The sequence below is a fragment of the Saccopteryx bilineata genome, chromosome 8 (genome assembly GCF_036850765.1).
Source record: "Saccopteryx bilineata isolate mSacBil1 chromosome 8, mSacBil1_pri_phased_curated, whole genome shotgun sequence".
NCBI classification, from domain to species: domain Eukaryota; kingdom Metazoa; phylum Chordata; class Mammalia; order Chiroptera; family Emballonuridae; genus Saccopteryx; species Saccopteryx bilineata.
The window spans coordinates 58,884,597-58,912,301 of record NC_089497.1 but is presented as its reverse complement, the minus strand read 5'-3'; the positions used below and the strand labels follow the sequence as shown (position 1 = coordinate 58,912,301).

At 42.2% G+C, this 27,705-nt stretch overlaps 1 protein-coding gene across 1 annotated transcript in view; it reads right to left on the bottom strand.

Moving 5' to 3' along the window:
* LSG1 (large 60S subunit nuclear export GTPase 1) overlaps positions 1-27,705 on the bottom strand; it is a 40,207-nt gene that overhangs the window by 3,530 nt on the left and 8,972 nt on the right. The window contains exons 3-13 of the mRNA XM_066241069.1: positions 22,765-22,885; positions 22,534-22,620; positions 21,977-22,063; positions 17,430-17,490; positions 16,037-16,213; positions 10,500-10,913; positions 8,057-8,158; positions 7,532-7,675; positions 5,244-5,367; positions 1,577-1,656; positions 153-317 (exon numbers count right to left, since the gene is read on the bottom strand). Coding sequence (XP_066097166.1) covers positions 153-317; positions 1,577-1,656; positions 5,244-5,367; positions 7,532-7,675; positions 8,057-8,158; positions 10,500-10,913; positions 16,037-16,213; positions 17,430-17,490; positions 21,977-22,063; positions 22,534-22,620; positions 22,765-22,885 — 1,562 coding nt within the window. The remainder of the gene's footprint in view (positions 1-152; positions 318-1,576; positions 1,657-5,243; positions 5,368-7,531; positions 7,676-8,056; positions 8,159-10,499; positions 10,914-16,036; positions 16,214-17,429; positions 17,491-21,976; positions 22,064-22,533; positions 22,621-22,764; positions 22,886-27,705) is intronic.

Here is a 27,705-nt window from a genome sequence, read left to right as displayed (position 1 = left end):
ACTGTTCTAAAAATTAGAAGTGGTATGGTTTCACAATACTGTAAAATCTGAATTGTAGATTTTAAAAGAGTAAATTTTATCTGTAAATTGTATGCTAACAAAGCTGTTATACGAAATTTGTTGGAGAAATTAGAAAAAATTTTAGAACTTACTTGATGGAAAAAGGTTTTGTCAACAACATTTTCAATCTGTTTTGCTTTTCTGTTTGCACCTGGCTGTGTTTTTGTTTCACCACCATTCTCCAGTAGTCGCTGGTGCTGATACTGAAAGGTCACGGGCTCTCTCCCCGGAGGAGGATGGCAGTACCGAAGTTTACCCTGTCAAGACAACATGAACAGTAACAGCGCCTCATTAAGTGCCACCTGTGTTGTCCCAGGAGCAAGAAGTCCTCAGACAAGGCATCTCCCACCAGCACACTCTGGTGGAGCTTTCTGCTTTTGATTTAGCTAGCTGAGTTGAGTCTTGGGTCAGTACAACTGCGGAGTCCAAAGAAACTGATGATCCGTGGTGGTCAAGAGGCCTACCTGCTGCCAGAGCCCCCAGACAAGAATAAAACCTCTCTTCTTTCTGCTCAGTACCTCATTTGCATTTCTACTACTGTTCTGTACACTTGTACGACTACACTTAAGGCTGAAGGTTTTCCAAAGTGGAAACCTGGGCACAGCCGGACAGTGTGACTGCTGACGGGGACACCGGGCTAGCTGCAGCTGCTCTCCGGGGCAGCTTTCCCTCTCTCCACCGCTCTAAAAGCGAACTGTTTTTAATGCAGCTCCCCTGCCTCCACGGTTTTATGAAATGTTAATGAATAATTTATCCATATAAATATTCTATTAACTACTTTCCAATCTAGCTGAATTGAAGGCACGAGAATACAGCTGCCCGCTTTTATTTCTATGCTCCAAGGGCCCCACTGATGGTACTAAGGAAGATATAGAGCCAAGTCCTCAACCCTGTTATTACTGGGGCCCTGTAATGCTTATTTGTGGAAAGAAATATGCTCCATAGAGATCAATTATTGGGGCTGATTATGTGCTAGGCGCTGAGCTTCATGGTGTGTGTGTTTCCACACGTGTACACGGTTCTTTTATTCCCATAATAATCTCATGAGATAGGTCCTACTACAATAGTTTCTCTTCCAACACTCAGCATGTCCTCATTTATAATATGAGAATAATAATCTCACAGACTTGTTATGTATTTTTAATAAGATAATATATGTAAAACATTTGGAACTATTCCTAGCAGGATTAGCTTTGAATAAATGTTAGCTACTATTATTACTGTTACTAAATAAGTTTAGGAAGAAAGGCATACTAACAGTTATAAATATATTACACAGAAGACTGTGCTACAGGATTTAGAAAAACCAGAGGATAAATTTATCACTTTTACTGGCAACAGGCATTCAGAGATCTTCATCTCTTTCATATTACATTGTCAGTCACTTCACTGATTTACACGAGCTCTCTTGGATCAAGAATATGAATTGTTATAAAACAATCTCAATGAGAAAATATCTCCTCTATAACTTAGAAAATCTGCTTATTCCAGACAACAAGAAGCAGGGCTCACTCACGCTGACATAGTCTTTCAGGATGTAGCGTGCAGAACGGGGCTGGTCTGGCTGCCCATGTGCAGTCATGAAGCCTCGCATATCTGTGAGGGGAAATGAATTTTGCAAAACCTAAGTTAGAAGACAGACATCACAACAAAGACAACTGAGGTGACAGAAACTTAGTCCTTTTCCGTACTAGAACTATGCATCCTTACTCTCCACTTTAAAAACTCAATTATCATTGTAGAAAAACTGTTGGTTAGCATTATAAAAACATTTACTAACCCAGGGGAACAGAACATGTTGTTTTATCTGATACCCTAGCACCATATTGTGACACATGCAACTTCTTTCTATGCCACTTATTTCTTCCATTTCTTAATTTAAACGTTTATTCAAGCAGGCTACGTGTAGAATGCTATGTTGTCAATATTAACAAAACCAAAAGCAATAGAACAAGTTTCCTTATATATATCCCCACACTGTCTCCAGGTTCTCACATTTACAACAAAGATTCCTTGGATACTAGCTCGATTAGAAGGGAGCATCAGAGCACAGTAGATAAAAATACAGGCTTGGGCAGACAGTTTGGGTTCAAAACTCGGCTCCCTCGCATACTAGCTGAGTTGGCTCTTTCAGCTTAGAACAGTTAGAATTCTGTTCTAAGAATTCTGTTCTAACAGTTCATACCCCACACACAAGTACATACAGGCAGATTAAAAGTCTAAAGTAGTTTTTTTTAAAGCTATTACAGGAAAAGGTTTATCCTTTTGAGATATGAAAGGCCTTCCCCAAGGAAAACACCAAATCCAATCAAGAAAAGATACCCTGGCCAGTTGGCTCAGCAGTCGAGCATCAGCCTGGTGTGTGGAAAGTCCTGGGTTTGACTCTCTGCCAGGGCACACAGGAGAAGCAACCATCTGCTTCTCCCCCCCCCCTTTTTATCCCTCCCTCCCTCTCTCTCTTCCCCTCTAGCAGCAATGGCTCAAGCGTTTTCTTGGATGAGTTAGGCCCAGGTGCTAAGGATGGCTCCATGGCCTCTGCCTCAAGCACTAAAAAATGGCTTGGTTGCAAGCAAGAAGCAATGCCCCAGATGAGCAGAGCATCGTCCCCTAGTGCAGTGGTCCCCAACCCCCAGGCCGCGGACCGGTCCATGGGCCATTTGGTACCGGTCTGCAGAGAAAGAATAAATAACTTACATTATTTCCATTTTATTTATATTTAAATCTGAACGATGTTTTATTTTTTAAAAATGACCAGATTCCCTCTGTTACATCTGTCTAAGACTCACTCTTGGCCCTGGCCGGTTGGCTCAGTGGTAGAGTGTCGGCCTGGTGTGTAGGAGTCCCGGGTTCGATTCCCGGCCAGGGCACACAGAAGTGCCCATCTGCTTCTCCACCTCTCCCCCTCTCCTTCCTCTTTGTCTCTCTCTTCCCCTCCCGCAGCCAAGGCTCCATGGGAGCAAAGTTGGCCAGGGCGCTGAGGATGGCTCTATGGCCTCTGCCTCAGGCACTAGAATGGCTCTGGTTGCAACAGAGCGACGCCCCAGATGGGCAGAGCATCGTCCCCTAAGTGGGCATGCTGGGTGGATCCTGGTCGGGGCATAATGGAGTCTGTGTCTCTGCCTCCCCTCCTCTCACTGAATAAAAACAAAAAAAAAAATCTCTCATGGACATGGACAAGGGTTTGGTGGCTACCAGGGGGAGGGAAAAGGAAGGGGAGGGGCATAAAGAAAACCAAATAAGCCTGACCAGGCAGTGGCGCAGTGGATAGAGTGTCAGACTGTGATGCGGAAGACCCAGGTTAGAGACCCCGAGGTCGCCAGCTTGAGCGTGGGCTCATCTGGTTTGAGCAAAAATTCACCAGCTTGGACCCAAGGTCACTGGCTCAAGCAAGGGGTTACTGGGTCTGCTGAAGGCCCGCAGTCGAGGCACATTTGAGAAAGCAATCAATGAACAATTAAGGTGTCACAATGCGCAACGAAAAACTAATGATTGATGCTTCTCATCTCTCCGTTCCTGTCTGTCTGTCCCTGTCTATCCCTCACTCTGACTCTTTCTGTCTCTGTAAAAAAATAATATAAAATAAATAAAAATAATTAAAAAAAAAAAGAAAACCAAATAAAAGGTGACAGAGGACAATTTGACTTTGGGTGATGGGTATACAACATAATCAAATGTCAAAATGATCTGGAGATGTTTTCTCTGAATTTATGTACTCTAACTGATCAATGTTACCCCATTAAAATTAATTGTCTAGATAAATAAAAACATAAAAAATAAAATATAGTTTAAAAAAAAAAAGTCTCTCAATTAAGGTAAGTTCAAAGTTTGACTTAAGCATTCATTGTTCCTAACCAATCACCGTTCTCCACCAGTCAACACTAAGATAAACTGAACTCTTCCCAGCTGGTGACAATTCCTTCAAAGGCAGGTCACACATATACAAAAATGTTTCCAACATTGCTATTTCTTTAGCAGACACATGTTCCACCTTTAAAGTCTATATTTAAGGTAAATAAATCAGAATCAACTGAAGAAATGATAGGTTAAGACAGGGGGAGTCAACCTTTTTATACCTACTGCCCACTTTTGTATCTGTTAGTAGTAAAATTTTCTAACCGCCCACCACAGTAATGGTGATTGGAAATAACTTTACTTTATAAAATTTATGAAGCAGAGTTACAGCAAGTTAAAGCATATAATAATAATTACTTACCAAGTACTTTATGTCGGATTTTTGCTAAGTTTGGCAGAATAAATCTTTCTAAAACAACTTACTATATAGTTAAATCTATCTTTTTATTTATACTTTGGTTGCTCTGCTACCGCCCACCATGAAAGCTGGAACGCCCACTAGTGGGCGGTAGGGACCAGGTTGACTACCACTGGGCTAAGATAACTCCCATGTGGAACTGGGGTAAAATGTGGAGGTGGAGAGTGGTGGACTCATTTAATGTTGAACAAGGCTCACAAGGGACCAATGGGAGATGTTCTGTGTCATACTAACCAAGCTCTGTTCTGTTGCACCCTGAAAGCTTTCCCTCCTGCCGCTCCCCTCATAACTATCCTGCTCTGGTAAGCACATTCATTTTTCCCCCAAAATTCCTTTAATTCTCTGTTTGGGAGAAGAGTCCAGAAAAAGCCAGCATAGGCTCAGATCAGAACTCGTGTCTATACCTGGGTACCACCAAACTGGTGAATGCCCTGTGGGCTTTTCCTTTAGAAAGCTGTTGTAACTGTCGACAGGCCCTGCGTTCCCTGCGGCAGCTCTGACCACGGCCCACATCAAGGGAAAGGGCCTAAGACCAGGGAGCATGAAAGATGTGTCTCCCGGGAGGTTGATTTCTGTGATGAAGGTTAGGAAAGGGCAAACCTGGGGAAGAGACAAGGGATACAAAGCATCTCCTTCTCCAACTTCTTTTAGCGCCTAACACAGCAAAGTGAAATACCACGAGGTAGTGCTCAGCTCCCCTTCTCTACGGGGGACCCTGAAGCCACCACCCAACCAAGCACTTGGAGGCCCCTCTACAGGCAAGGCCAACAGAGAAGACAAAAATATCAACCCTGGAAGACGACACGACAAATGCTAAGGAAAAATTCTGAATCTGTATCTTTGCAGAGGACTATTTCTCCCATTAACTAGATGGTTCTTTTTTGGTCATGTTTTAAAATGAACCACAACTCACATCCATAAGCTGTCAGCAGTTCTTCTGATGTTGGAGGTCGATGGGGGTCTTCATCCTCTCTGGGCTTTATGATATTAATGCCATAGGTGGCTTCTAAAACATGTCTTGGAATATTCTGGCAAACGTAGGCTTGTCAAGGAAACCATCCCCGTGAACTGACCCCTGCCCCACAGCCTGTGACTTGTGCTGTAAGAACACAGTACTTCAGCCCTTCTAGGGCAAAAACAATTGCATCTCTCCAAAAGAGATGTACAGTTATTAAAGACTATTCTCTTTTAAACAAAACCTTATGCACCAATAATCTCTCCCAAATGAATCCTTTTAGTAAGTATTAAAATATCATCTCTGAATTATACCTTAAAGATGACACATTTTTATTCCTATAAACTGTCAATTTCTGAGATTATTCGAATTCAGGCATAAAGTACAGCCTTTGTTTCTGATCCTTTGACTATGTAAGGAGAGGTTACTTTTGCCTACTGTGTCTGATTACCTATAGATTCTTCTTAATCCACTTAGGACATTCTATCTTGTACCAGTTATTCATGTAGGGGCTGCATCACCCCGACAGACTGAATCCTGGAAGGGCAGGCTCCCTATGATTTTGCCCACATCCTCCACAGAACCCAACCCAATCTGGCTTGCAATAAATGTTCTGAGATTCATCCAGGTTACTAGACGTAGATTTAATGTAGTCTCTCTCTTTTTTAGTAAGAGTGAGAGAGAGAGACAGAGAGACAGAAGCATCAACTTGTAGTTGTGGCACTTTTAATTGTTCATTGATTGCTTTCTTGACTGGGGGGACCAGTGAGCTAGTGACCCCTTTCTCAAGCCAGTGACCTTTGGGCTCAAGCCAAATACCATGGGGTCATGTCGATGATCCCAAGCCCAAACGGGCAACGCTGTGCTCAAGCTGCTGAACCTGAGCTCCAGCCAGTGACCTTGTGGTTTTGAACCTGGGTCCTCAGTGTCCCAGACTGACACTCTATCCACTGTACCACCTGGTCAGGCTCTCTTTATTTTTCAATTAGTTTAACTTTCAATATTATTTTGTATTTGTTTCAGGTGTACAGCATAACCATTAAATATACTTTAACAAAGTGTTCTAATATTTTCAGTACCCACCTGGCACCATACATCAGGCTTCCCCAAACTGCGGCCCCCTGAGGCCATTTATCTGCCCCCCCACACTTCCAGAAGGGGCACCTCTCTCATTGGTGGTCAGTGAGAGGAGCACTGTATGTGGCGGCCCTCTAATGGTCTGAGGGACAGTGAACTGGTCCCCCGTGTAAAAAGTTTGGGGACCCCTGCCATACATATTACAGTATTATTGATTATTATATTCCCTACCCTATACTTGATGCATTTTTTTTAACAGTATTTCCTTTTGGCGGTATGCCGTATATTATTTACCATAGTAAATGACCTCTTACTCATTATTTCCTATAGAAAACAAAAAGCTGTGGTCTTAATTAAGAGTGAGTAGTCATTAAAAATCTTGTCAAAAATCATGCAGGGCCTGGGATTTTTGCCAAATGTATAAACTAACAGATTAGTGCCAAATTTCACGGAACCTCTTGTCTTTTACCAGCACCCACAAAACAGTAAGACGAACTAGTTAGCTTGTAAGTAGGGTTAAATCATAGACCCTGCAGCTCTTAAAAGGTCTATCTTTGAGTACATTTTTCAGACCAGACACTAGCCTAACTGCTTCACGTAAGTTAATTCATTATGCTGCTGAGGCAGCCAAGTTCCTAATCTGTACTTAATAACTGTGAGATCTCAGGCAAGTTATTTAATTTCTATTGCCTCAATTTCCTCAATAGCAGTTCATTTCCTCAATAGCAGTCAATGGCTGATTTGAGAATTAAACGAGTATTATTTGGTGTTTAGCAAAGCACACAGTAAACACTCAATGTTAGTTATAATGACTAAATTCTCATAATTGACTGAAGTACCTCTTACTAAGCTAATTTTCCAAGGTCACTCAAATAGTCAAATGGCTCTGTCAGGATGCAAAAAGGTTTGCAATAGAAGGTTGAGATCCCAGCCTGGGGTCCTCCATTTATACAAGGCTACCCTGCTGCAACTAGGATGTGAGGGTCGACTTCTGAAGTCCTGATACTATTTCACTGTATAAACTTGGGCAGAGCACTAGTAAGTATTTTAGATATTTCCATTCTCAGGTATCAGTCCTGAATACATCAAATGCAAGACAATGTCCAAAATAAACCTGAAGCCCTAACTCACACATAACCGTCAGGGTCTTTGCAAAACAGAAAGGATATCAGTGATACAGGTGGAAGGTGATCTCTCATCTGGTCAATTGGGAGGATTCCATTGCATATCATCTCAGCCTTGGTGGAGACAAAGGACGGCATCACCAGGCCTGGGCAGTCACATAAGCAAAGGCGAGGTTCCACAAAGAGGGTCTGAAAGACGAGTCCAGGGCAGGGGAAAGAAGAGCAGCACGTTACATGGCACAGAACTTCAGAAAACACCTGAAGGGAGGAACGGCCGAGAAGGAAATGCATAGAGCAGTGGTCGGCAAACTCATTAGTCAACAGAGCCAAATATCAACAGTACAACAACTGAAATTTCTTTTGAGAACCAAATTTTTTAAACGTAAACTACACAGGTAGGTACATTGTTATTAACTTAATTAGGACTGACCAACACTTCCACGCGTCCCTGCGCTCCTGCACATGGTATTTTGTGGAAGAGCCACACTCAAGGGGCCAAAGAGCCGCATGTGGCTCGCGAGCTGAGGTTTGCCGATCTCTGGCCTAGACCAATGTTGCAGAAATAAATACCTGGAAATGCTTGGTGTGACCAGGTGTGGCAGACACGGATACTTTCTTATTGCCCATGATAGTGTTGATGGTTGAACTCTTACCAACATTTGGGTAGCCCACCTACAAGAGACTCAGAAGTTACTGAATAATCAAACAGTACATCTATCAAAACCCAAAGTTATTCTATAAATAGTGAGAACACTAGCACAAACGCCTGCTTACTTCAGATTATTTGAAATATCTGTTGTTTCGTGTATTTCCCCCATGTGGTATGGGTTTATTTACTCAATTCATTTCCACTGATAAATAGTTAAGCTAAAAAAATACATTTTATTTTTATAGGGTTTGCTGTAAGAGCAGATGCCACAGTAACACTCACCGCCGTGTTCCCAGACTGCCCCCCTCCTCCCCGTCTACGGGCATTTCACTTTCCCATTGGACCTTCCACACTGGGGGACCTGAGCATCACAGATCTTGCTCACCATTACAACATACAATTACTTTTAATAACTTACCAAGTTTCTATCTTGCTGGCCAAAAATTTTAAATGGCACAATGACTTTATGCGGGTTATCAAGCTACTAAAACTCTTCAATTACTCTTGGGTCTGGGTGAAACAATATCTATTCTTTCACCTCTACCTCTCCACAACTACCAATAAATCTGAAATGTCGTGTTACTTCAGACCAAGCAGGATCACAAACAGGAACAAAAGGTAGTTTCAAGAAGAGAAGCAAACTTTTTGCTCAAATCATGCTGCCGTTCTATGCTACTTCCCAAGCTTTCCCCAAGGCCTCCAAATCCAATTTACTCTTACATGGATCCAAGAATCCTTCAACAACACGACTGGAAGACTACAAAATCCCAAACTTTCCTCCTCTATTACAAGACTTAAAACGAACACACTTCCATCACTGCAGTCTTAACTCTCACCATTCTTCAAACGTTAGCCACACTAAGTAACACACCATGCCATGAACACGCTTTCCCACTCCTCGGGCTTACTTACCCTTTATCTGTCTGGAACGCCCTTTCAAAGCCACCTGTCAAAATCCTATATCATATTTTCAGAGACAATCTCTTAAAAGGTTTTGGGTAACTGCTTACTAACTTCAATGTTCTCATGTTTTATGTCTCTATCTTGATTACATGATACTGTTCCATGCCATTTGTTGGGATGGGACTTCTGTAGCTGTCATCACCCCATCAGGTTCCCTTACGATCTACTCCTACAGGGTAAACTTCCCCATGTCTGACTCTCATCTGTTGGAATTACACGAACTACGAGGGCGGACTGGGTCTGCCTTGTCTAGTCCGTCTATACCTGGCTCGGGCCCAGCAGGACACCTGGTGTAGCTGGTGATCAATAAATATTTGCAGAATGAGTACATTAACCTACTGCAGGATTTCTACAGTAAGAAATGGAAAATGGGAGGGAGGCCACTTCATATTTCCTTAAATATGAAAAAGAAGTAAAAGTAACTTGTAGGGAAGCTGGGCTTTCTGGTTCACAGGGAAATAAGTTTTTAGCAGTAGTACAAAAAAATCAAGTCTTAAGTGTGAGAGAAATGAGCAGCTCTCCCAACATTCGCAGAAGCTGAATCTCACTACAGCACTGGGAACGCTGGCTCGGTCTGCCTGGTCTGAGACATTGCCCTAACCACTGAACTAAAAGACAATTCCCAAGAAGACTTCAGGATAATTTTGGATAGGCAGAAGGGGGTCAAAAACAATTAGGAGTAGCTATACTTGGCATATAACTTAAAAGCTGGAGCACTGTCATGATTTACTTTCCTCCTCTGCTTTGTCTTCCTGAACAGATCTTTTAAAAACCCTTCTCTAACATTTTACATTTCCTTAGCTAAGATGTGGCCTCTGGAACCACGCTGTGTTCCCATGGGGTCTGGGCGCTTCCACAGCCACTCCGGAATCAGGGTCCGTGTGGCTGGAGGTGTGATGTCCTTTCTCTTATTGATAATGTTTATGTAACCAAAGCACTTACCCTGTTTACCCTGATCCCAAGGTGTTGGCATCCTCCCTAATATACTTTTAGGACCTTTACAGTGGAAGCTGGCAAGGATCACAGGGTGCCAGAAACCTACTTTGCCTACAAAGCCTGCCTTACCTAAGGGTAAGAACTTCAGAAGTCTGAAGGCAGCCTTCAAAGCTCTCTCTCTAGTATCTCCTAGTAAGTCACACGACAGGCAGGGCTGCACTGGACAGACTGGAGAAGACTACTGTGAACAGAGCTGTAATCAAATTAAGCCTTGAGAAAGTTTAGTATTCTGAGCTGAGCTCTGCCTGTCACACTACCCGCTCCCCATGGTGGTGGGAATAAGAGGGGATTCACGTTCCTGATGGCATCAGAACCCTGACGGCCTCTGGGTTCCAGTGCAGCTACCAAAGGCCAGAGAATCAAGACCCTCACATGGAACCAAATTTACGATGTACTTCATCTTACCAGCCCAACAGTAAGGTGCTGATCTTTCACCTTCTTCCCAGTGTGAAGCTGCTTAAAGAGTTCCAGCAACTCCTCCTTTGATACCAGGTGGCTAAAATTGTGGGTCTGCCTCCTCCGCGGGCCCCGAGCCTCCGAATCCACAATACCGCTCTCCTTCCGGTCCTGGCCACAGGCCTCTTCATTAGGGCTGCTGTCCTCTTCCGAACATGTCTGCCACTCTTCCTCCTCCTCCTCCTCCCGACAGTCCTCATACTCACTGTTGTCTTCATCACTACTGACAACTTCTCTAAGTGAGAGAGAATCTCCGTCTAGGAGACGTTGAGTCTCACCTTGTGGAATTTCAGCCTCATCACAACTGGAGTTTTCAAAGTCAGTTCTGTCAGCTTCTTCTTCAACATCTCCATTTGCCTGTTCCTGATGAAATAGAAAACAGAGCTGTTAGGAGGTGTGTAACAACGGCACTTCCCCACTCCAGTGAACATACCTGAGTTGGTTATCTAAGGTGAACAGAGGACAAGAACAGTTAGGAAGGAGATCAGAAAAGGTGACAGGGAAGAGATAACAAACCTTTCACTGCAACGGCACAACCACACCAACAGTACGCCCTTGGGGGAGGAAGGAGCGGGAGGCCTTCACTTTATACCTTTCTGTACTATCTGCACTTTGTACAATAATATGCATTACTTCTGTAACAAATAAATCTTTAAAGAAGTGAGGGTTTAGCAAAGCTGTGTCGAGCTGAGTCTTTGGCCATACATTATTCTGCAATGGGCGTGGAATAAAACAAAGCAATTCTCATTACTGGTAAAATATTTTCTTCTCTGCACAAAGCAAGAAGAATTTAATTTGAAATTTGAGCTTCATTTTACATTTGCAATTTTCTTTTTCTTTCCCTTTTTTTTAATGTGAGAGATACAGACAGGAAGGGAGACAGATGAGAAGCATCAACTCTTAGTTGCAGTACTTTAGTTGTTCATTGATTGCTTTTCATATGTGCCTTGACGGGGAGGGCAGGGGGCTCCAGCCAAGTCAATGACACCTTGCTCAAGCCAGTGACCATGGGGTCCTACCTATGATCCCCCGTGCTCAAGCCAGTGAGCCTGCACTTAAGCTGGTGACCTCAGGGTTTCAAATCTGGGTTTTCAGTGTCCCAGGTCAACACTCTATCCACTGTGCCACCACCTAGTCAGACTTACATTTGCAGTTTTAAAGACAGGTTTTGCATGTTTGAGGAGATTGCTATTCTTTTGTAATTGCCTTTAATATATCAAAGCACCATGAAGATAGCTCCCTATGTGTAAAATGCAGAAGCAGCAAAATTTAATTGAGTATGTGAATATTATTTTATTCACCAATTAAAGATTTCCTTTGGGGAGAGAAAGATAAAAATCACATTCTACTCATCAGTGTATAAATTCTTCTCAATTCCTACTGATAACAAAGCAGAAATAAGGCAGTTTACAGTGTTACTAATTTGTACCAACAAGAGTGAATTAGTTTGGATTTAGAAGTGATGTAAATAAACCTTGTATTACTTCCAAATAATTTAAAGCCATTAGAATGAGTAGCCATCATAGAAGGGGAACAAGTGATGAACTCGGTTAAATGGGTGCTCTAAATTTTAGGAAAGCAATGCCAACAAAATGTGAGGGAAACTAGGTATAATCTTATGAACACACCTGGCAACTCAAAGAGCAGCATGGACTTGGACGCGATGCCTATGAGGAACGAGCAGTGAATATAAAGAAGCCATTGTGTGCTCTTCTTAATGATACGGAAAGGGCAGAAAACAAGAATGTGAGCTGAATGTGAATATGTATTAGAAAAAGTAAAACTAGAAGCAGTTTAGGTTCAGGAAAAGTATAACAACAAAAGGACTTTGTGGTAGTTACCGAAAAATAAAAAGGGAAAAGTCAATCTTTTGGGGAATACAGTACAATTTAAGATGACCAAGAGAAAACTGAGGTAACTCAACTCAGAATATTTTTTTTTTTTTAAATAAGAAGGGGTTAGGCCCTGGCCGGTTGGCTCAGCGGTAGAGCGTCGGCCTGGCGTGCGGGGGACCCGGGTTCGATTCCCGGCCAGGGCACATAGGAGAAGTGCCCATTTGCTTCTCCACCCCCCCCCTTCCTCTCTGTCTCTCTCTTCCCCTCCCACAGCCAAGGCTCCATTGGAGCAAAGATGGCCCGGGCGCTGGGGATGGCTCCTTGGCCTCTGCCCCAGGCGCTAGAGTGGCTCTTGTCGCGGCAGAGCGACGCCCCGGAGGGGCAGAGCGTCGCCCCCTGGTGGGCAGAGCATCGCCCCTGGTGGGCGTGCCGGGTGGATCCCGGTCGGGCGCATGTGGGAGTCTGACTGTCTCTCCCCGTTTCCAGCTTCAGAAAAATACAAAAAAAAAAAAAAAAAAAAAAAGAAAAAAGAAAAAGGGGTTAAACAACTGTAGAGAAAGAACCAAATTTCAAATAGATGAAAAAACAGTGAATATTAAAATATTTTTTAATAAATTCAATGTTTAACAGTCAAATAACATATGTGATTACAAATATGATGTCACAGCAGTAGCTGATATTTTGTCTTGGGAAATCATTAAAAACAGATTTCAGAAGACCTGGGAGTAGTAAATGGGGCCTAACTTTTAAAAAGGAAAAAAGAGTATCTTCCATAAACCATACACTGTTAACCCAGACTCTGCTATGAAAAAGCCTGCACAGTTAGCCAGTGAGCCCCCGAAGGACAGACACTCAACAACAGGAGGCCACAGGGGTTCCCTGAAAACAGACCATGCCAACAAATTCCATTTCCTTTGAAATCTAGTACCTAGCTGACAGTTCACGGAACATCACAGTTGTAGAAACTAATCCTTTTTCCATTTTTGACAGGGTTAGTGGCTGGTGTATCTGGGCTAGGCAACACAGAGATAAATACAGTGTGTCCATAAAGTCATGGTGTTTGACCAGTCACAGGAAAGCAACAAAAGACAATAGAAATGTGAAATCTGCACCAAATAAAAGGAAAACCCTCCCAGTTTCTGTAGGATGATGTGGCAGCATGTGCACATGCGCAGATGATGACGTAACACCGTGTATACAGCGGAGCAGCCCACGGCCATGCCGGTCGAGATGTGGACGGTACAGAGGAAAGTTCAGTGTGTTCTCTGGCTCGCTAAATTCGAATCCGTGACCAAAGTGCAACGTGAATATCGGTGCGTTTATAACAAAGCGCCACCACATAGGAATAACATTACTCGGTGGGATAAGCAGTTGAAGGAAACCCGCAGTTTGGTGGAGAAACCTCGTTCTGGTAGGTCATCAGTCAGTGACGAGTCTGTACAGTAGGGGTCCCCAAACTGCGGCCCCTGAGGCCATTTATCCGGCCCCCTCTGCACTTCGGGAAGGGGCATCTCTTTCATTGGTGGTCAGTGAGAGGAGCACATTGACCATCTCATTAGCCAAAAGCAGGCCCATAGTTCCCATTGAAATACTGGTCAGTTTGTTGATTTAAATTTACTTGTTCTTTATTTTAAATATTGTACTTGTTCCCATTTTGTTTTTTACTTTAAAATAAGATATGTGCAGTGTGCATAGGGATTTGTTCATAGTTTTTTTTATAGTCTGGCCCTCCAACGGTCTGAGGGACAGTGAACTGGCCCCCTGTGTAAAAGTTTGGGGACCCTTGCTGTAGAGGATATACGGGATAGCTACCTAAGGAGCCCTAAAAAATCTGTGCGTGAGCCCACATCGAACTGCACTGAATAGGTATGAAACTGGGAGAGTTTTCCTTTTATTTGGTGCAGATTTCACATTTCTATTGTCTTTTGTTGCTTTCCTATGACCGGTCAAAAGTGCACCATGACTTTACGGACACACTGTATTTATTCAAAAACTTCAGGAAGTCATTGACTTTAAAACAACAGAAATGATGGTTAAGAAGATAAACTATGAAGTCAGACTGCCTGAGGATAATGAGCACGTATATTTTTTGTTGAGAAGATTAAATTTACAGTATTAAAAATAGTGGTACCTGGCAGAGAATAAATTTTCTGTGGATTATTTTTATTAACCACAATAACATTATAATTGTTATTGTTACATCCTTGCAAATACATCTGTATTCATCACATTAAAATGTTTAGTACTCAGTGCTTATTAAAGTCCACAAAAGATTACAGAGCTCTCTCCTTGATTCTAATTTGTTCAATCATGTTTGCAGTTTCTGGAAAGTATAGCAGGACAAACACATGAGATGTGCAGATGATTCCAAGCTAGAAGGAAGCAGCAAACAGCACAACCAAAATGAACTCTACACTGGCCCCAAATCACTAATATTGAAAAGGAATCCTAAGTTAAGGCAAAAACAAAATGAAAAATGCTTTTCACATGTGAAGATAGGATGAGGTTGGAGTAAGTCTTTTCTTATAAATATTTGAGGGAGTTGGTTACTCACAGCTTTAATCAGCCAAGAGCATAATATAAGCTCCTTTGAAAGGGATGAATTAACAAAAACTCTTGAATTGTTGGGAGTATACTGATCACAAGAAACAACAGTCCCTCTGTAATGCCCTGAGCAAAGCACACCTGGAATAGTGGACGATGAGTGCCCAGGGGCGACGTCCACGCAGCACAGGAAAGCAGAAAGTCTCTACTCGGCAGAAAAGAGAACAAAGGCAACAAAGGGCGAGTCCTTACTCAAAGGTTAAGGAAGGACTTAGCTTCACTTAACTGAAGAACTTTCAAAATTCAGAGTTAAAAAGAATGAGCAGCCTGGTCTCTGTCATTAAAGCAGTCAGAGAGTAGATGACTATTTGCTAGGGAGGTGGGAGAAACAATTCCTTCCGAGTTCGAGCTGACTGTGAGCTCAGCCAAGGGTGGGTGCTGTACTCAGTGCACCTCGCTCCACACACTCAGCAGTCAGCAGACCAGGAGACGGCTGATAAACAGGAACCAGAGAAAAGGAGACAAGGATAGGAGAAGAGACAGTATTTAAGTCTCTTCCAGTTATAAGATTTTATTACTAATCTATTTTCAGTTAGTGATTATTTTTAATAGAAAATAAACCCCAAACTGTTTCTGTAAAATGTGAATTAAGGACGCAGGAGGGAAGGAGGGAGAGAGCTAGGGGGAGGGGGGGGCACAGAGAAAACTAGATAGAGGGTGACGGAGGGGTCTGGCTCTGGGCAAGGGGTATGCAGCATAATTTAGTGACAAGATAACCTGGACATGTTTTCTTTGAATATATGTACCCTGATTTATTAATGTCATCCCATTAACATTAATAAAAATTTATTTTAAAAAAATGAAATATAGAATGGAAAAAAAAAGATATAGCGAATATCAGTGTATAACGTAGAGCCGTGGTGACAGCAGAGAAAAGCCACCTTGTGACTCACTCTTCTATAGATCCTTCCTCCTATTAACATAGCACTGAGGGAACAAACAAAACCCCTAAATTTCCATAAATTTCCAATAAGAATAAGCAAAGCACGCTAACCAGAAACTGAGACCCTCTTCCCTGACACCCCACATGAAAGTCACCCAGCTCACCTTCAAGTCACCAGTCACTGGGATGGCTTCAGCCAAAGCTGACCAGAAAATAACCTTCACATTTTCTTTTTCAAAGTGTGTGGCCCAGGCACTCCGCTGCTCAGAAGTCAACAAGTCTGCCTTGTTTAACAGAATAACATTCTCCTTATCATCATCTATTTCTTTCACATAGCGCTCCTAGGCAGGACAGAGATATTTAGGATGGCCTCTCCAAACAGTGAAAATTAGGCTCATTAATACTGAAGACCCACACCCCCTGCCCCCCCAGTTATGAGAAAACGTTTTTTACTGCCCCCAGTTTTAAATCATTCCTAATTTAAATGTTTTAAATCATGGTAATTCTACTGATCCTCTCAGTAAAAGGTCAGTAAAGGGGTCAGATCACACACAGAAATGATCTTAGCATAAGAAATCAGAGGGTAAAAAGAAATGTGAACCTGCCCTGTGGAAGCATAACAGATCCTTCTTCCTCTAAATAATGTAATTACTCTTTAATAAAACTAAATTGTTTCTTTTAAACAAAGTTAAAGAACTGTGTAACTAGATTTGTCAGCCTGCAGGAACTATTTTTCAACCAAGAGATGACAGCCAACAATATTTAATGTAAAAATTATTTTTGAAGTCTAAAAGAAAACCAAGACTCAGTAACAAATAAATTCCCGAGTCTGGCTCTTCATTAGGAAATACAACTGAAGTATACTGCTCACAAAAATTAGGGGATATTTCAAAATGAATATGAAGCTATAAAATATCCCCTAATTTTTGTGAGCAGTGTATAAAAGCTGACTTCATAAGCATTTCACCTTTAAGATTCTTGTTATTCATCAGTGGATTAAAAAATAACCTGTACTATTACTATTTGGCCCTTAGTGGGAACACGTCATGTGTGTACAGTATCTTATGTATTCAAAGCCTATATTACATTATTTCATATGATGCTCACCCCCTTATTACCCCCTGTGGTGATTTACGAACTAAGTTTATTTGTAAATCACCACAGCGAGTAATGACTAAGGTGTGAGAAAACGTAATGAATGGGTGAAAAATAAAGTAACCAGGAATATGTTAAAGTAAGTAAGATATAATTTTGACTGGTGTCTCAAAAAACAGGAAACACTGGTAAATGTCTGTCTATTAACAAAGACCTTCTAAACTAAAAGTTAGAAAGTTCATGTAAATGTCTGTGCCTTCCTGCAGATGGAAACAATTGTTTGAGAAAACATCTGTCTAAACAGTTGCATTATGCAAGCTCCTGGCCTTAGGAGGAGAGGGAGGCCTATTTAAACAAAGCTAGGGGAGAGGACAGAAAGCTCGCCTCGAGTTACTGCTATCAGTGATGCTGGCTTCCCACTGTTCCTCCAAGGACATTACGTTTGAATCTCATCATACTTACCAAATCCTCACACCTAAACAGGAGTGGGTTTCGAGCATCGACTATCTGGACCACAATATCGCTGCAAAACAAACACGAGATACTCCAATCATCTTGAAGTGAAAGGAAATACTGGCCATACAATAACAGTAGCAAACACTCCCATATAGTAAGCGTTTGACTTATTTAATTTTTTAAGGTATAATTATTCCTAATTTATTTATGAGGAAACTAAAGCTTAGAACAATTAAGTAATCTGTACAAGGTCACCAGCTACTAAGTGATGGAGCCAGAATGGCAACTCAGACAAGCAGTCTGGACTGGGGGCCACACTCATAATCAGATTCTCCTTCTCTTATACAGTTGTCCCAGAGGGACTCTGATGAGGTTTCATTGCTACAAAATTTTTTTTTCAAATATTCACATCACTATCATATTTATTTATTTATTTAAGAGAGGCAGAGAGAGAGAGAGAGAGAGAAACAGGAGCACTGTACTGGTCCTGTATGTGCCCTGACCAGGGAACTGAACCAGCAACCTCCACTCTCTGGAACGATGTTCTTACCAACTGAGCTATCCAGGTCAGGGCTCATTGCTACAATTTCAACTGTATCTTCTCTTGACCTCTCCTAGAGATAAAGTGAGGGTGACTGTATATTCAGTACCTAATCTACATTGTGTTAGGACCTCACCTGCTGACAGATGTCACTATCAAGCCTATATCTTATTTAAACTCAGGGCTGATGAGACAGGGCATACATCTAGCAAATAATCATCCATCTATTTCAGGAATGTGTTTAGATGGTAAGAATCCAAAACAGCAAAACTATCAACTTCAGTTGCCATCCTGAAGCAGGAATGATGAGTTCAACTTCTTCAATCACATATAAGAAGATGCAACAGTAAGAAAACTTTCTTCAGCTGATAGCAAGCCCCTCAAATCCCTCAAAAATGTGGTGAGAACTACAGCAGTCCAGCACTGCAAGAGGAAAGATTTCACTTCTCTGGGAGGACCCCCCTTCAGCTTCTGTGTACAGGAGATATGCTTTTTTTTTTTTTTTTGTATTTTTCTGAAGCTGGAAACAGGGAGGCAGTCAGACAGACTCCCGCATGCACCCGACCGGGATCCACCCGGCACACCCACCAGGGGGCAATGCTCTGCCCATCTGGGGCGTCACTCTGTTGCAACCAGAACCATTCTAGCGCCCGGGCCAACCTTGCTCCAATGGAGCCTTGGCTGCGGGAGGGGAAGAGAGAGACAGAGAGGAAGGAGAGCGGGAGGGGTGGAGAAGCAGATGGGCGCTTCTCCTGTGTGCCCTGGCCGGGAATCGAACCCGGGACTCCTGCACGCCAGGCCGACGCTCTACCACTGAGCAAACCGGCCAGGGCAGGAAATATGCTTTTTTAATGGCCAGCTGTGACTGCCACTGGAGAGAAATGAGCTGCAGACGACTACTATCACCCTGCAGCAGTGTCCCCAAAGCTTATCTGGTTAGCCTTTTCTTAGGTAACTCTTATGCAACTATGCAGAACACCAGCAATGTACGCAATCCCAGTTACCATTCAGGACAGGGCTTTTGACAGTCAAATGCATTTCCTTCAGAATAATTAAATTTCCAGCCTGACCAGGCGGTAGCGCAGTGGATAGAGCATCAGACTGGGACATGGAGGACTCAGGTTCGAGACCCCAAGGTTGCCAGTTTGAGCGCAGGCTCATCTGGCTTTGAGTTAAAAAAAAAAAAAAAAGCTCGCCAGCTTGGACCCAAGGTTTCTGGCTCGAGCAAGGGGTTACTCGGTCTGCTGAAGGCCCACGGGTCAAGGCACATATGAGAAAGCAATCAATGAACTAAAAGTGTCGCAACGAAAAACTGATGACTAATGCTTCTCATCTCACTCCGTTCCTGTTTGTCCCTATCTATCCCTCTCTCTGTCCCTGAAAAAAAAAAAAAAACCAGAATAATTAAATTTCCAGCATAATCATGTGATTCAGAGGAACTCACAGACTTGCCTATTTATGATCCATTGTTTTTAAATTCTCATATTAAGCAGGTCCAAATTATTTTCTTCTTTAAGATAATATCTACCACTTTTAAAACTACGAGGATTTAAGAGTAAATGGAAGAATGACTACAGAAAATGAACAAAGCCTGCCTGACCAGGCGGTGGCACAGTGGATAGAGCGTTGGACTGGGCTGCGGAGGACCCAGGTTAGAGACCTCGAAGTCGCCAGCTTGAGCGCGGGCTCATCTGGTTTGAGCAAAGCTCACCAGCTTAGACCCAAGGTCGCTGCCTTGAGCATGGGGTTACTCAATCTGCTGTAGCCCCACAGTCAAGGCACATATGAGAAAGTAATCAATGAACAACTAAGGTGTCACAACGAAAAACTAATGATCAATGATTCTCATCTCTCTCTGTTCTTGTCTGTCTGTCCCTATCTATCCCTCTCTCTCTCTACAAAAAAAAAGAAAAAAAAAAGGACAAAGCCTAATGAACTAAAACTGCAAGGTCCACAAACGTTATGTCTACCTACCAAACACTCAGAAAGAATAATCAGCTTAGAAACACCAGTAAGAAAAGAAGACAACTTTAAGACTCCTTGCTTCGTGTGCTGAATTAGGATGCAGAGCAAGTGTCAGCTGTGTACCAGGAAGGGTGTATGCAATACAATGGAAGCGCCCTGTGCTGATGGAGTCCAGTGTTCTGCCCTCCGTGCCACGACAGTTTCCTGCATCTCAATGACAAGTCTAATCTTTTCTGATCACTACTTTTGAAGTTAAAGAGGCAGATGGCTTAGCTGCTTGTTACCAAACAGGAGACATCTGTTGTACAGAACACACCAATACATATTTCCTATTAAAAGATGTGGCACTAGTCACTTTATTGGTAATATTTTTATGTAACTCAGATCCCACTTCCATGTTAAAATACACTATATTCACTGAGGCAGAAATATGTTCTCCCTTATAAAATGAGAAATATCACATAAAACAAAAAAGCAAGTAATACTGTAATCCAATTGAAGTTATAAGTTTCAACAGGCACAGGCTCATGCTACAGAAACCAGTGGCTTTTACAGGGGCATAAAATGCATGTAAAGGGTGTCCTGATAAACACAGAAGACCACATATGGTTCCTTCTGTTCCCTCTCAAAACCTACAACAGTGACAGTAAAGGCTGGAACTCATTAGGGCAAAGAGAAAGAAATAAGAGCAACTGGGAAATGTCAAATCAGGAAGAAGCAAGCCCGTTCACGCCCGGCACCCTGAGAAAGGTCAGGATTAGAAGCATCAGATCTGGCTCTCAAGGCAAGGGTGAGGTGTGAAATCAATCTGAAGAGGGAGTTCTCAGTTCACTCGCCTCTTCCAAGTGGGCAATTACACTCCACCCATTTTACAAATTTAACCCAAGTCCTGTTTTTTTTTTTAATTTTCTGGTAACAATGGTAAATGTGCTAATAATACTCTTTTCCAAGAACCAGTAAAGCTTTCTGTTACCTAATGTGCTTACTGGGTATATTTTATGGGTTAAAAAAAAATACAACCTGAAAGTTTCTTGTTAAAAAACATCATTTCAAATATAAGGTTCATTTACGAAGTCTTTGTAAATAATTCAGACATGCTGAAGAAAAGAAAAACCTTTTAACTATACCAGTGATTTTCAACCCCTTTCATCTAATGAACACATAAACTAATTACTAAAATTCTGTAGCACACCAAAAAATACACTTTTACCAATCTGACAAAAAAAGGTATAATTCTGATTCATTCACACTGGATGGCTATTGTTGTGTTGGCTGTTCTCATTTTTTTATCTGACAATCTAAGGGTAAGAGGTCAGTGCCCCTGACTAAATAGTGAAGTACTGCTTGTTTTAAAAATTCTTATGGCACACCTGTTGAAAATCACTGAACTATATACCAAAGAGGTGAGACTGGAGAAAGTTGAGTCATCAATTTCTAACTATGAGGACATGAATAAGTCTGAAAATTTCCCATTCTTTAATTTATCAAAATCATTCTTTTCAAATCCCAATGAAAACAAACCAGGCTTCATGTCCCCCAGTCCTCATCAACTGCTCCTTCCTCTGCTAGGCCCGGCCCATGCCTTCCTACGGGCAACTCTGCTTCGTATCTACCCGCGTCGTGTCCTGTGAGTGCAAGGGCTGCATTTCATTCACCTGTGCGCCCTGCACCTGGTGCTTTGCTCCCCCCAATATATTCGCTCTTTGCAGGCAGACACACCTATCACTTTTCACACCCGTATTCCCCACATTACCAGTAGAAAATTAATATACCTTTGCTAAAATAACTACAGTTGCTTCAGAACTCATAAAAAATGTTCACCATTCACAAGCTTATCAACATGTCCATCTAATAACAAAAAATCTATATTAAAAAAACATAGCACCATACTTTCAGTTTTTGTAATAACTCTCAACAGCCCTGGGAACAGCTTAATTCTGCGCCTCTTCCCCCTCCCTAGGCCTATACACATCCATGAACACTCAAATCTAACGTAACACCACAGTAACGATGTCATTACATCCACCCCGCCAAAATGGAAATTTACCTTCTTTCAATCACCCTCCAGAGTTGACGCCAAAAGTCCAAATTTCTTTCAAATGGAGTCAATATCAGCTTTTGTTCCTCTTCTAGCCTGGCTTTAAAATGATAAGTTTATACCTTTGCCAGATTATAATAGACGGTTTTGAGTAATACTCAAATTCACCACTAAAAAATAAGTACATAACTATTGCCTGTCAAATTACTTTTATACTTTCTGCTGACTCAAAAAAAAATCAAATTCAAGTTTTATACTTAATCTATTTAACCTCTGGAAGTTTATCTATTACACAAAGTGACATTTCTCCAGGGTGACTAATGGCAGCAGAAGGGTATCAAAGGGAGAAAGGCCAGAATGGGGCAGAGTAACCAATCCACCATCTTCATGCAAGCATTCTCGTGTGGCCAGCAATCCTGTCTGCACACACACCAATTTGCACTTAAAAAAAAATCTACCATTTATCTTTTAAAAGAATCAAATTTTCAGGATGCAAACAGCAATGCAAGAACACCAACACGCCTGACTTGGAATTTCAAGGCAAATCTTCAGAGTCTAACACTCACCGGACAAGGTGGCGTCTCCATTCTAGAAAGTTATCTTTCTCTGCCTGTTTCAGTTCTTCAGGGCTAGTTTTTTTGTCCCACTTTGGTCTGAAACAATCACAGAGAAAAAGAAATTCCACATGAATTACCAAAATAAAACAGGGGATTTGGATTTAGTAATGGCAGCTCAGAAAGAAGGCAGAAAACAAGTGAAAAGCACATCGTGATGTCCTACATTCTTGTTCAACTCACCTCCTTGGTATACACAAGAACTGTCTGTTTTCTTCATGGAGCTTTTTAATTCTCTGGCTCTCCTCAAAAGACAGCAGTCCGGTTTTAGCCTCAGGAGGCACAAACTTAATATTAAGCTTCTCTGTTGACAGAATAAAAAAGTTGTTACTGAAGAGGCAATATACAGTGAATGTAGGCCACTACTTTTTATGAGCACCTAAAACAGAATTTAAACTTTTTTGATTTAGATTCATCTAGCTTTGAATAAATTATAATTTCCAAATAAAATTATCTACAAAAAAAAAAAAAGACCTTTATTAATGTTTCAAAAGTTCAAACATTTGTTCAAGTACTAATTAATTTTCTATGACTCTGCTAAATGCAATAAGAGTGGGGAGAAATTGTGAAGATTCACTACAACCAATCTCTTCATTTGACACAGGGAGAATAACTAAGCCAATGGGAATGGTGAGGAGGCCAAGATTCAGCAGTCTCACTCTAGTTAGAAATGACAAACTACAGGCCTGACCTGTGGTGGCGCAGTGGATATCGACCTGGAAATGCTGAGGTCGCCGGTTCGAAACCCTGGGCTTGCCTGGTCAAGGCACATATGGGAGTTGATGCTTCCAGCTCCTCCCCCCTTCTCTCTCTCTGTCTTTCCTCTCTCTCTCTGTCTCTTCCTCTCCTCTCTAAAATGAATAAATTTAAAAAAATTTTCTAAAAAAAAAAAAAATGACAAACTACTACAGTGCTTTACTTTATGTAAGATATTTATAGTGAACACCCACAATTGAGGCCATACATGAATTCAATGGAATAAAAACTTGTGAAGTCCATGGATGAACTACAGAGACCTCTGTTCTAGGGTTCTATCCCCACACAGGTGCTCAAGTTGCTCCAGGCCTCTACTTCACCACACAGCGCCACTGAGATCCTCAGGCAGCTGACTTCACTGAGACAAGAACCTGTAAAGCCAGCTAAGTTTACCAAATGCCAAGGGATGGTCCTATTCAAAGGTAATGGGATATCATCAGCAACTTTCCTACTGACTTTTTAAAAACAAAGACTGTAGTCTGTTGCCCTCTTCAGACCACCAATACCATGTAAAACCTTGGTCTGCAGCACAGTCTAGTAACCTAGAGTACAGTCAACTCAACCACCATTCTCTCCTGTGTCATCCTCAACCAACAGTCAAAACACACGCCCCTCAAGCTACATATTTGATAATTCTTTCACATTTCCTCTTTCCAGTACTGATGTCTCACCCAATGTTCAACCTCTGTAAATACCTCTTGCTCCTTGATTCTCTCCTCTCTCCCCAGGCCATCACCCCACTCGTAGCACCATTTCTTTCTCTATGTGGCTAAAACCATGTGGTACACATATTCAACTAGTCTGACTGGACATCAAAATTCATTCCTCCACTGTACCCACTCCCAAATCTCCAACCTTAGGTAAAGCCAACTGTCCTTTCTCCTCCTCCTTTCAGTAGTGACGCTATGAGAGCTGCTGCAGGTAGTCATACAATAATGCAGCCATGTGTCTCTGACCTGTGTTTACTTGGTAGTAAACACTTCTGACACCAAATATGTGGGGTTTTCCTGACTAAGAATCAATTCTCTCTTTCTAAACACTACCTGGATGTCCTATATTCATTCTAGTCTGTCCAATTCCATAGGCATAAGGGCTCTCTGTCCTACAACTTTACTTCAGCTGCAAAATCTACGAATGGGTTTTATTGAGGTTTCATCACACAGATATGATTATTGGCCACTGGTGATTAACTCAATTGTCAGCACCTCCAGAGGTTATAGAAGGGCATCTTGAAAATTCCAACACTAACCACTGGGTTAGTTCCTGTGGCAACCAGCCCCCCATGCAGAAGTTACCTAGAGGTCTACTAGTCACTTCATTAGCCACAAACTCTTCTCTAGCCCCTATCCCTCAAGAAGTTATGAGTTTTTTTTAAGAAGCTTTTTATATCAGGAACTAGGGATGACAACCAAATATATATAACCATGATACCAAACCTTTTCATATTTGCTGAAAATAAGAAAACTACCTGTGCCATCTTTCAAATGAATCATTTTTTTTTTTTAAGTGAAATGAGGGGAGATAGACTCCTGCATGTGCCTTGACCAGGATCCACCTGACAACCCCCATCTGGGGCTGATGCATGAATCAATCAAGCCATGACTGCAGAAGAGAGAGAGAGATAGAGAACGAGGGTGGGGGTGGGGAGAAGCAGATGGTCGCTTCTCCTGTATGTCCTGATTGGGAATCAAACCCGGGACTTCCACATGCTGGGTTGATGCTCTACCACTGAGACAACTAGCCAGGGTGAATCCCTTTTTTTTTTTAAAGAAAAAAAAGGATTGATTTTAGAAAGAGGAAGGGAGAGGGAAGGGGGAGAAAGAGAGAGGCAGACACAGACACACACACAGAAGCATCCATTTGTCATTCTACTTATTTATGCATTCATTGGTTGATTCTTGTATGTGCCTTGATTGGGGATCAAATCTGCAACCTTGGCATTTTGGATGACACTAACCAGCCAGGGCCAATTTTTTTTTTTTAAATTTATTGATTTTAGAGAGGAAGGGAGACAGAGACAGAAATATCGATCTGTTCCTGTATGTACCCTGACTGGGGATCGAACCCTCAACCCTTGTGTATCAGGGCAATGCTTTAACCAACAAAGGTATCTGGCCAGGGCTCTGCCATCTCTTAAAAAGTAGAGTGCCCAGTGAACATTTAGCATTTATTATTTTGCACTCCTCTGTTAGGTCAGGAACTCAGATAAGAACTTATTTAAAAACTCACCACATCAAAAAATGCACAGATGTACACAAGTGTACAATTCTGCATGCAATCCTAGGGACTCACAGACTGCTGAAGCTTGGAGTCTTCAGGTGAATCATCACTGTCCCTATGTGTCCAGCAGACAAATGCTGTCTGCAAGCCATAAAGAATTGTGAAAAAATTTTATCACTTCTACATTATTAAGGAAAAGAAAAATACAAAATAATTTTAACAAGAAATTTTAATGGATTTTCAAAAGGTTTATGAAGGTCTCATTGTGTAGGCACAATTAATTAAATCATTGGCCATTAGTGATGAACTCTCCAACCTCTCTCCCCTCCCCAGAGGCAATGAAAGTTTCAACTTTCTAATTATGCTCAGTTCTGTGTGAAGATCAGCTCTCATTGTGAAGTTTCTGGGGCTCCCCAACCACCTATTACCACAGCATACAAAAAGACATTCTGATCACTCCAGAGCAGGGGTCCCCAAACTACAGCCCGCATGCGGCCCCTGCCACACTTCTGGAAGGGGCACCTCTTTCACTGGTGGTCAGTGAGCGGAGCACTGTATGTGGCGGCGCCGCAAAGCGTGGCGTCGCTCACGTTCAGTACTACTTCCAGTGATGCGGGACACACGCATCACGGCTCCGGAAGCGCATCATATCACTTGTTATGGCTAGCAGTGACAAATATGAAATCAGACATTGACCATCTCATAAGCCAAAAGCAGGCCCATAGTTCCCATTGAAATACTGGTCAGTTTGTTGATTTAAATTTACTTGTTATTTTAAATATTGTACTTGTTCCCATTGTTTTTTACTTTAAAGTAAGATATGTGCAGTGTGCATAGGGATTTGTTCATAGTTTTTTTTATAGTCTGGCCCTCCAACGGTCTGAGGGACAGTGAACTGGCCCCCTGTGTAAAAAATCTGGGGATCCCTGCTCCAGAGATTCCAAAAGTCTTAGAAATTTTCACGTCAGGAGCCCAGGAAGACCAAATATCCATTTCATACATTTCTTATTATATCACAGTATCAGTGTCCTACAGTGAATGGGCTCAACATCAGCTAAGTCCTTAGACTTCCCATAGAAGGAAGAAAACCTATGTTCCTGGTTTACTTGTTCTCCCATTCCCTAAACTACAAATACTCTCCTTCAATTCCCTACTCCTCCTTTGCCCACTTCCTTTCAGAAGATGGCCTTCTACTTTAATAACAGAAAAATTCAGACTAATAGAAATGCACCCTCTCAACTTATCTACACAGTTTTCAACGTACACACACCTACCTTCAGCTTCCTCCTTCCTGTTTCAGAGGAAGCCGCGCTCCTTTTGTATAAAGCTAAGCCCTCCAACTTTGTTTTTGATTGCATCCTATTCCCATCTCCTTCCACATTCAATCTTTGCACTATCTCCTCATTAATCTCTATTTTCTGTTTTAACATTAACTTTTACTTATACATTTACACAATACATAAACTCTATTTGTAAAAAATTTAGCCATAAAGGCACACTACCTTTCTGATCAACCTCCAGCCTCCTCCTCACCCCTGCGACCCGTTCCCTCTCTTCAGGTTACTGATGAAATATGTAGCTTTCCAAGTTTTCTTTCCTTTATTTATTTATTTTTATTTTTTGTATTTTTCTGAAGCTGGAAACGGGGATAAGACAGTCAGACAGACTCCCACATGCGCCCGACCGGGGTCCACCCGGCACGCCCACCAGGGGGGCGACGCTCTGCCCACCAGGGGGCGATGCTCTGCCCCTCCAGGGCGTTGCTCTGTCACGACCAGAGCCACTCTAGCACCTGGGGCAGAGGCCAAGGAGCCATCCCCAGCGCCCTGTCCATCTTTGCTCCAATGGAGCCTTGGCTGCGGGAGGGGAAGAGAGAGACAGAGAGGAAGGAGAGGGGGAGGGGTGGAGAAGCAGATGGGTGCCTCTCCTGTGTGCCCCGGCCGGGAATCAAACCCGGGTCCCCCGCACGCCAGGCCGACGCTCCACCACTGTTCTTTCCTTTAATATACACATACGCACATGAATTGGTCAGGCTTTAAAAAATAGCTTTATTTTTCCATCCCAGGTGAGATGCAGTATTATGTTAGTTTCAGGTGAACTATACCACGACTAGGCATTTATGTGGTCGTCCCGCTAAGTCTAGTCCCA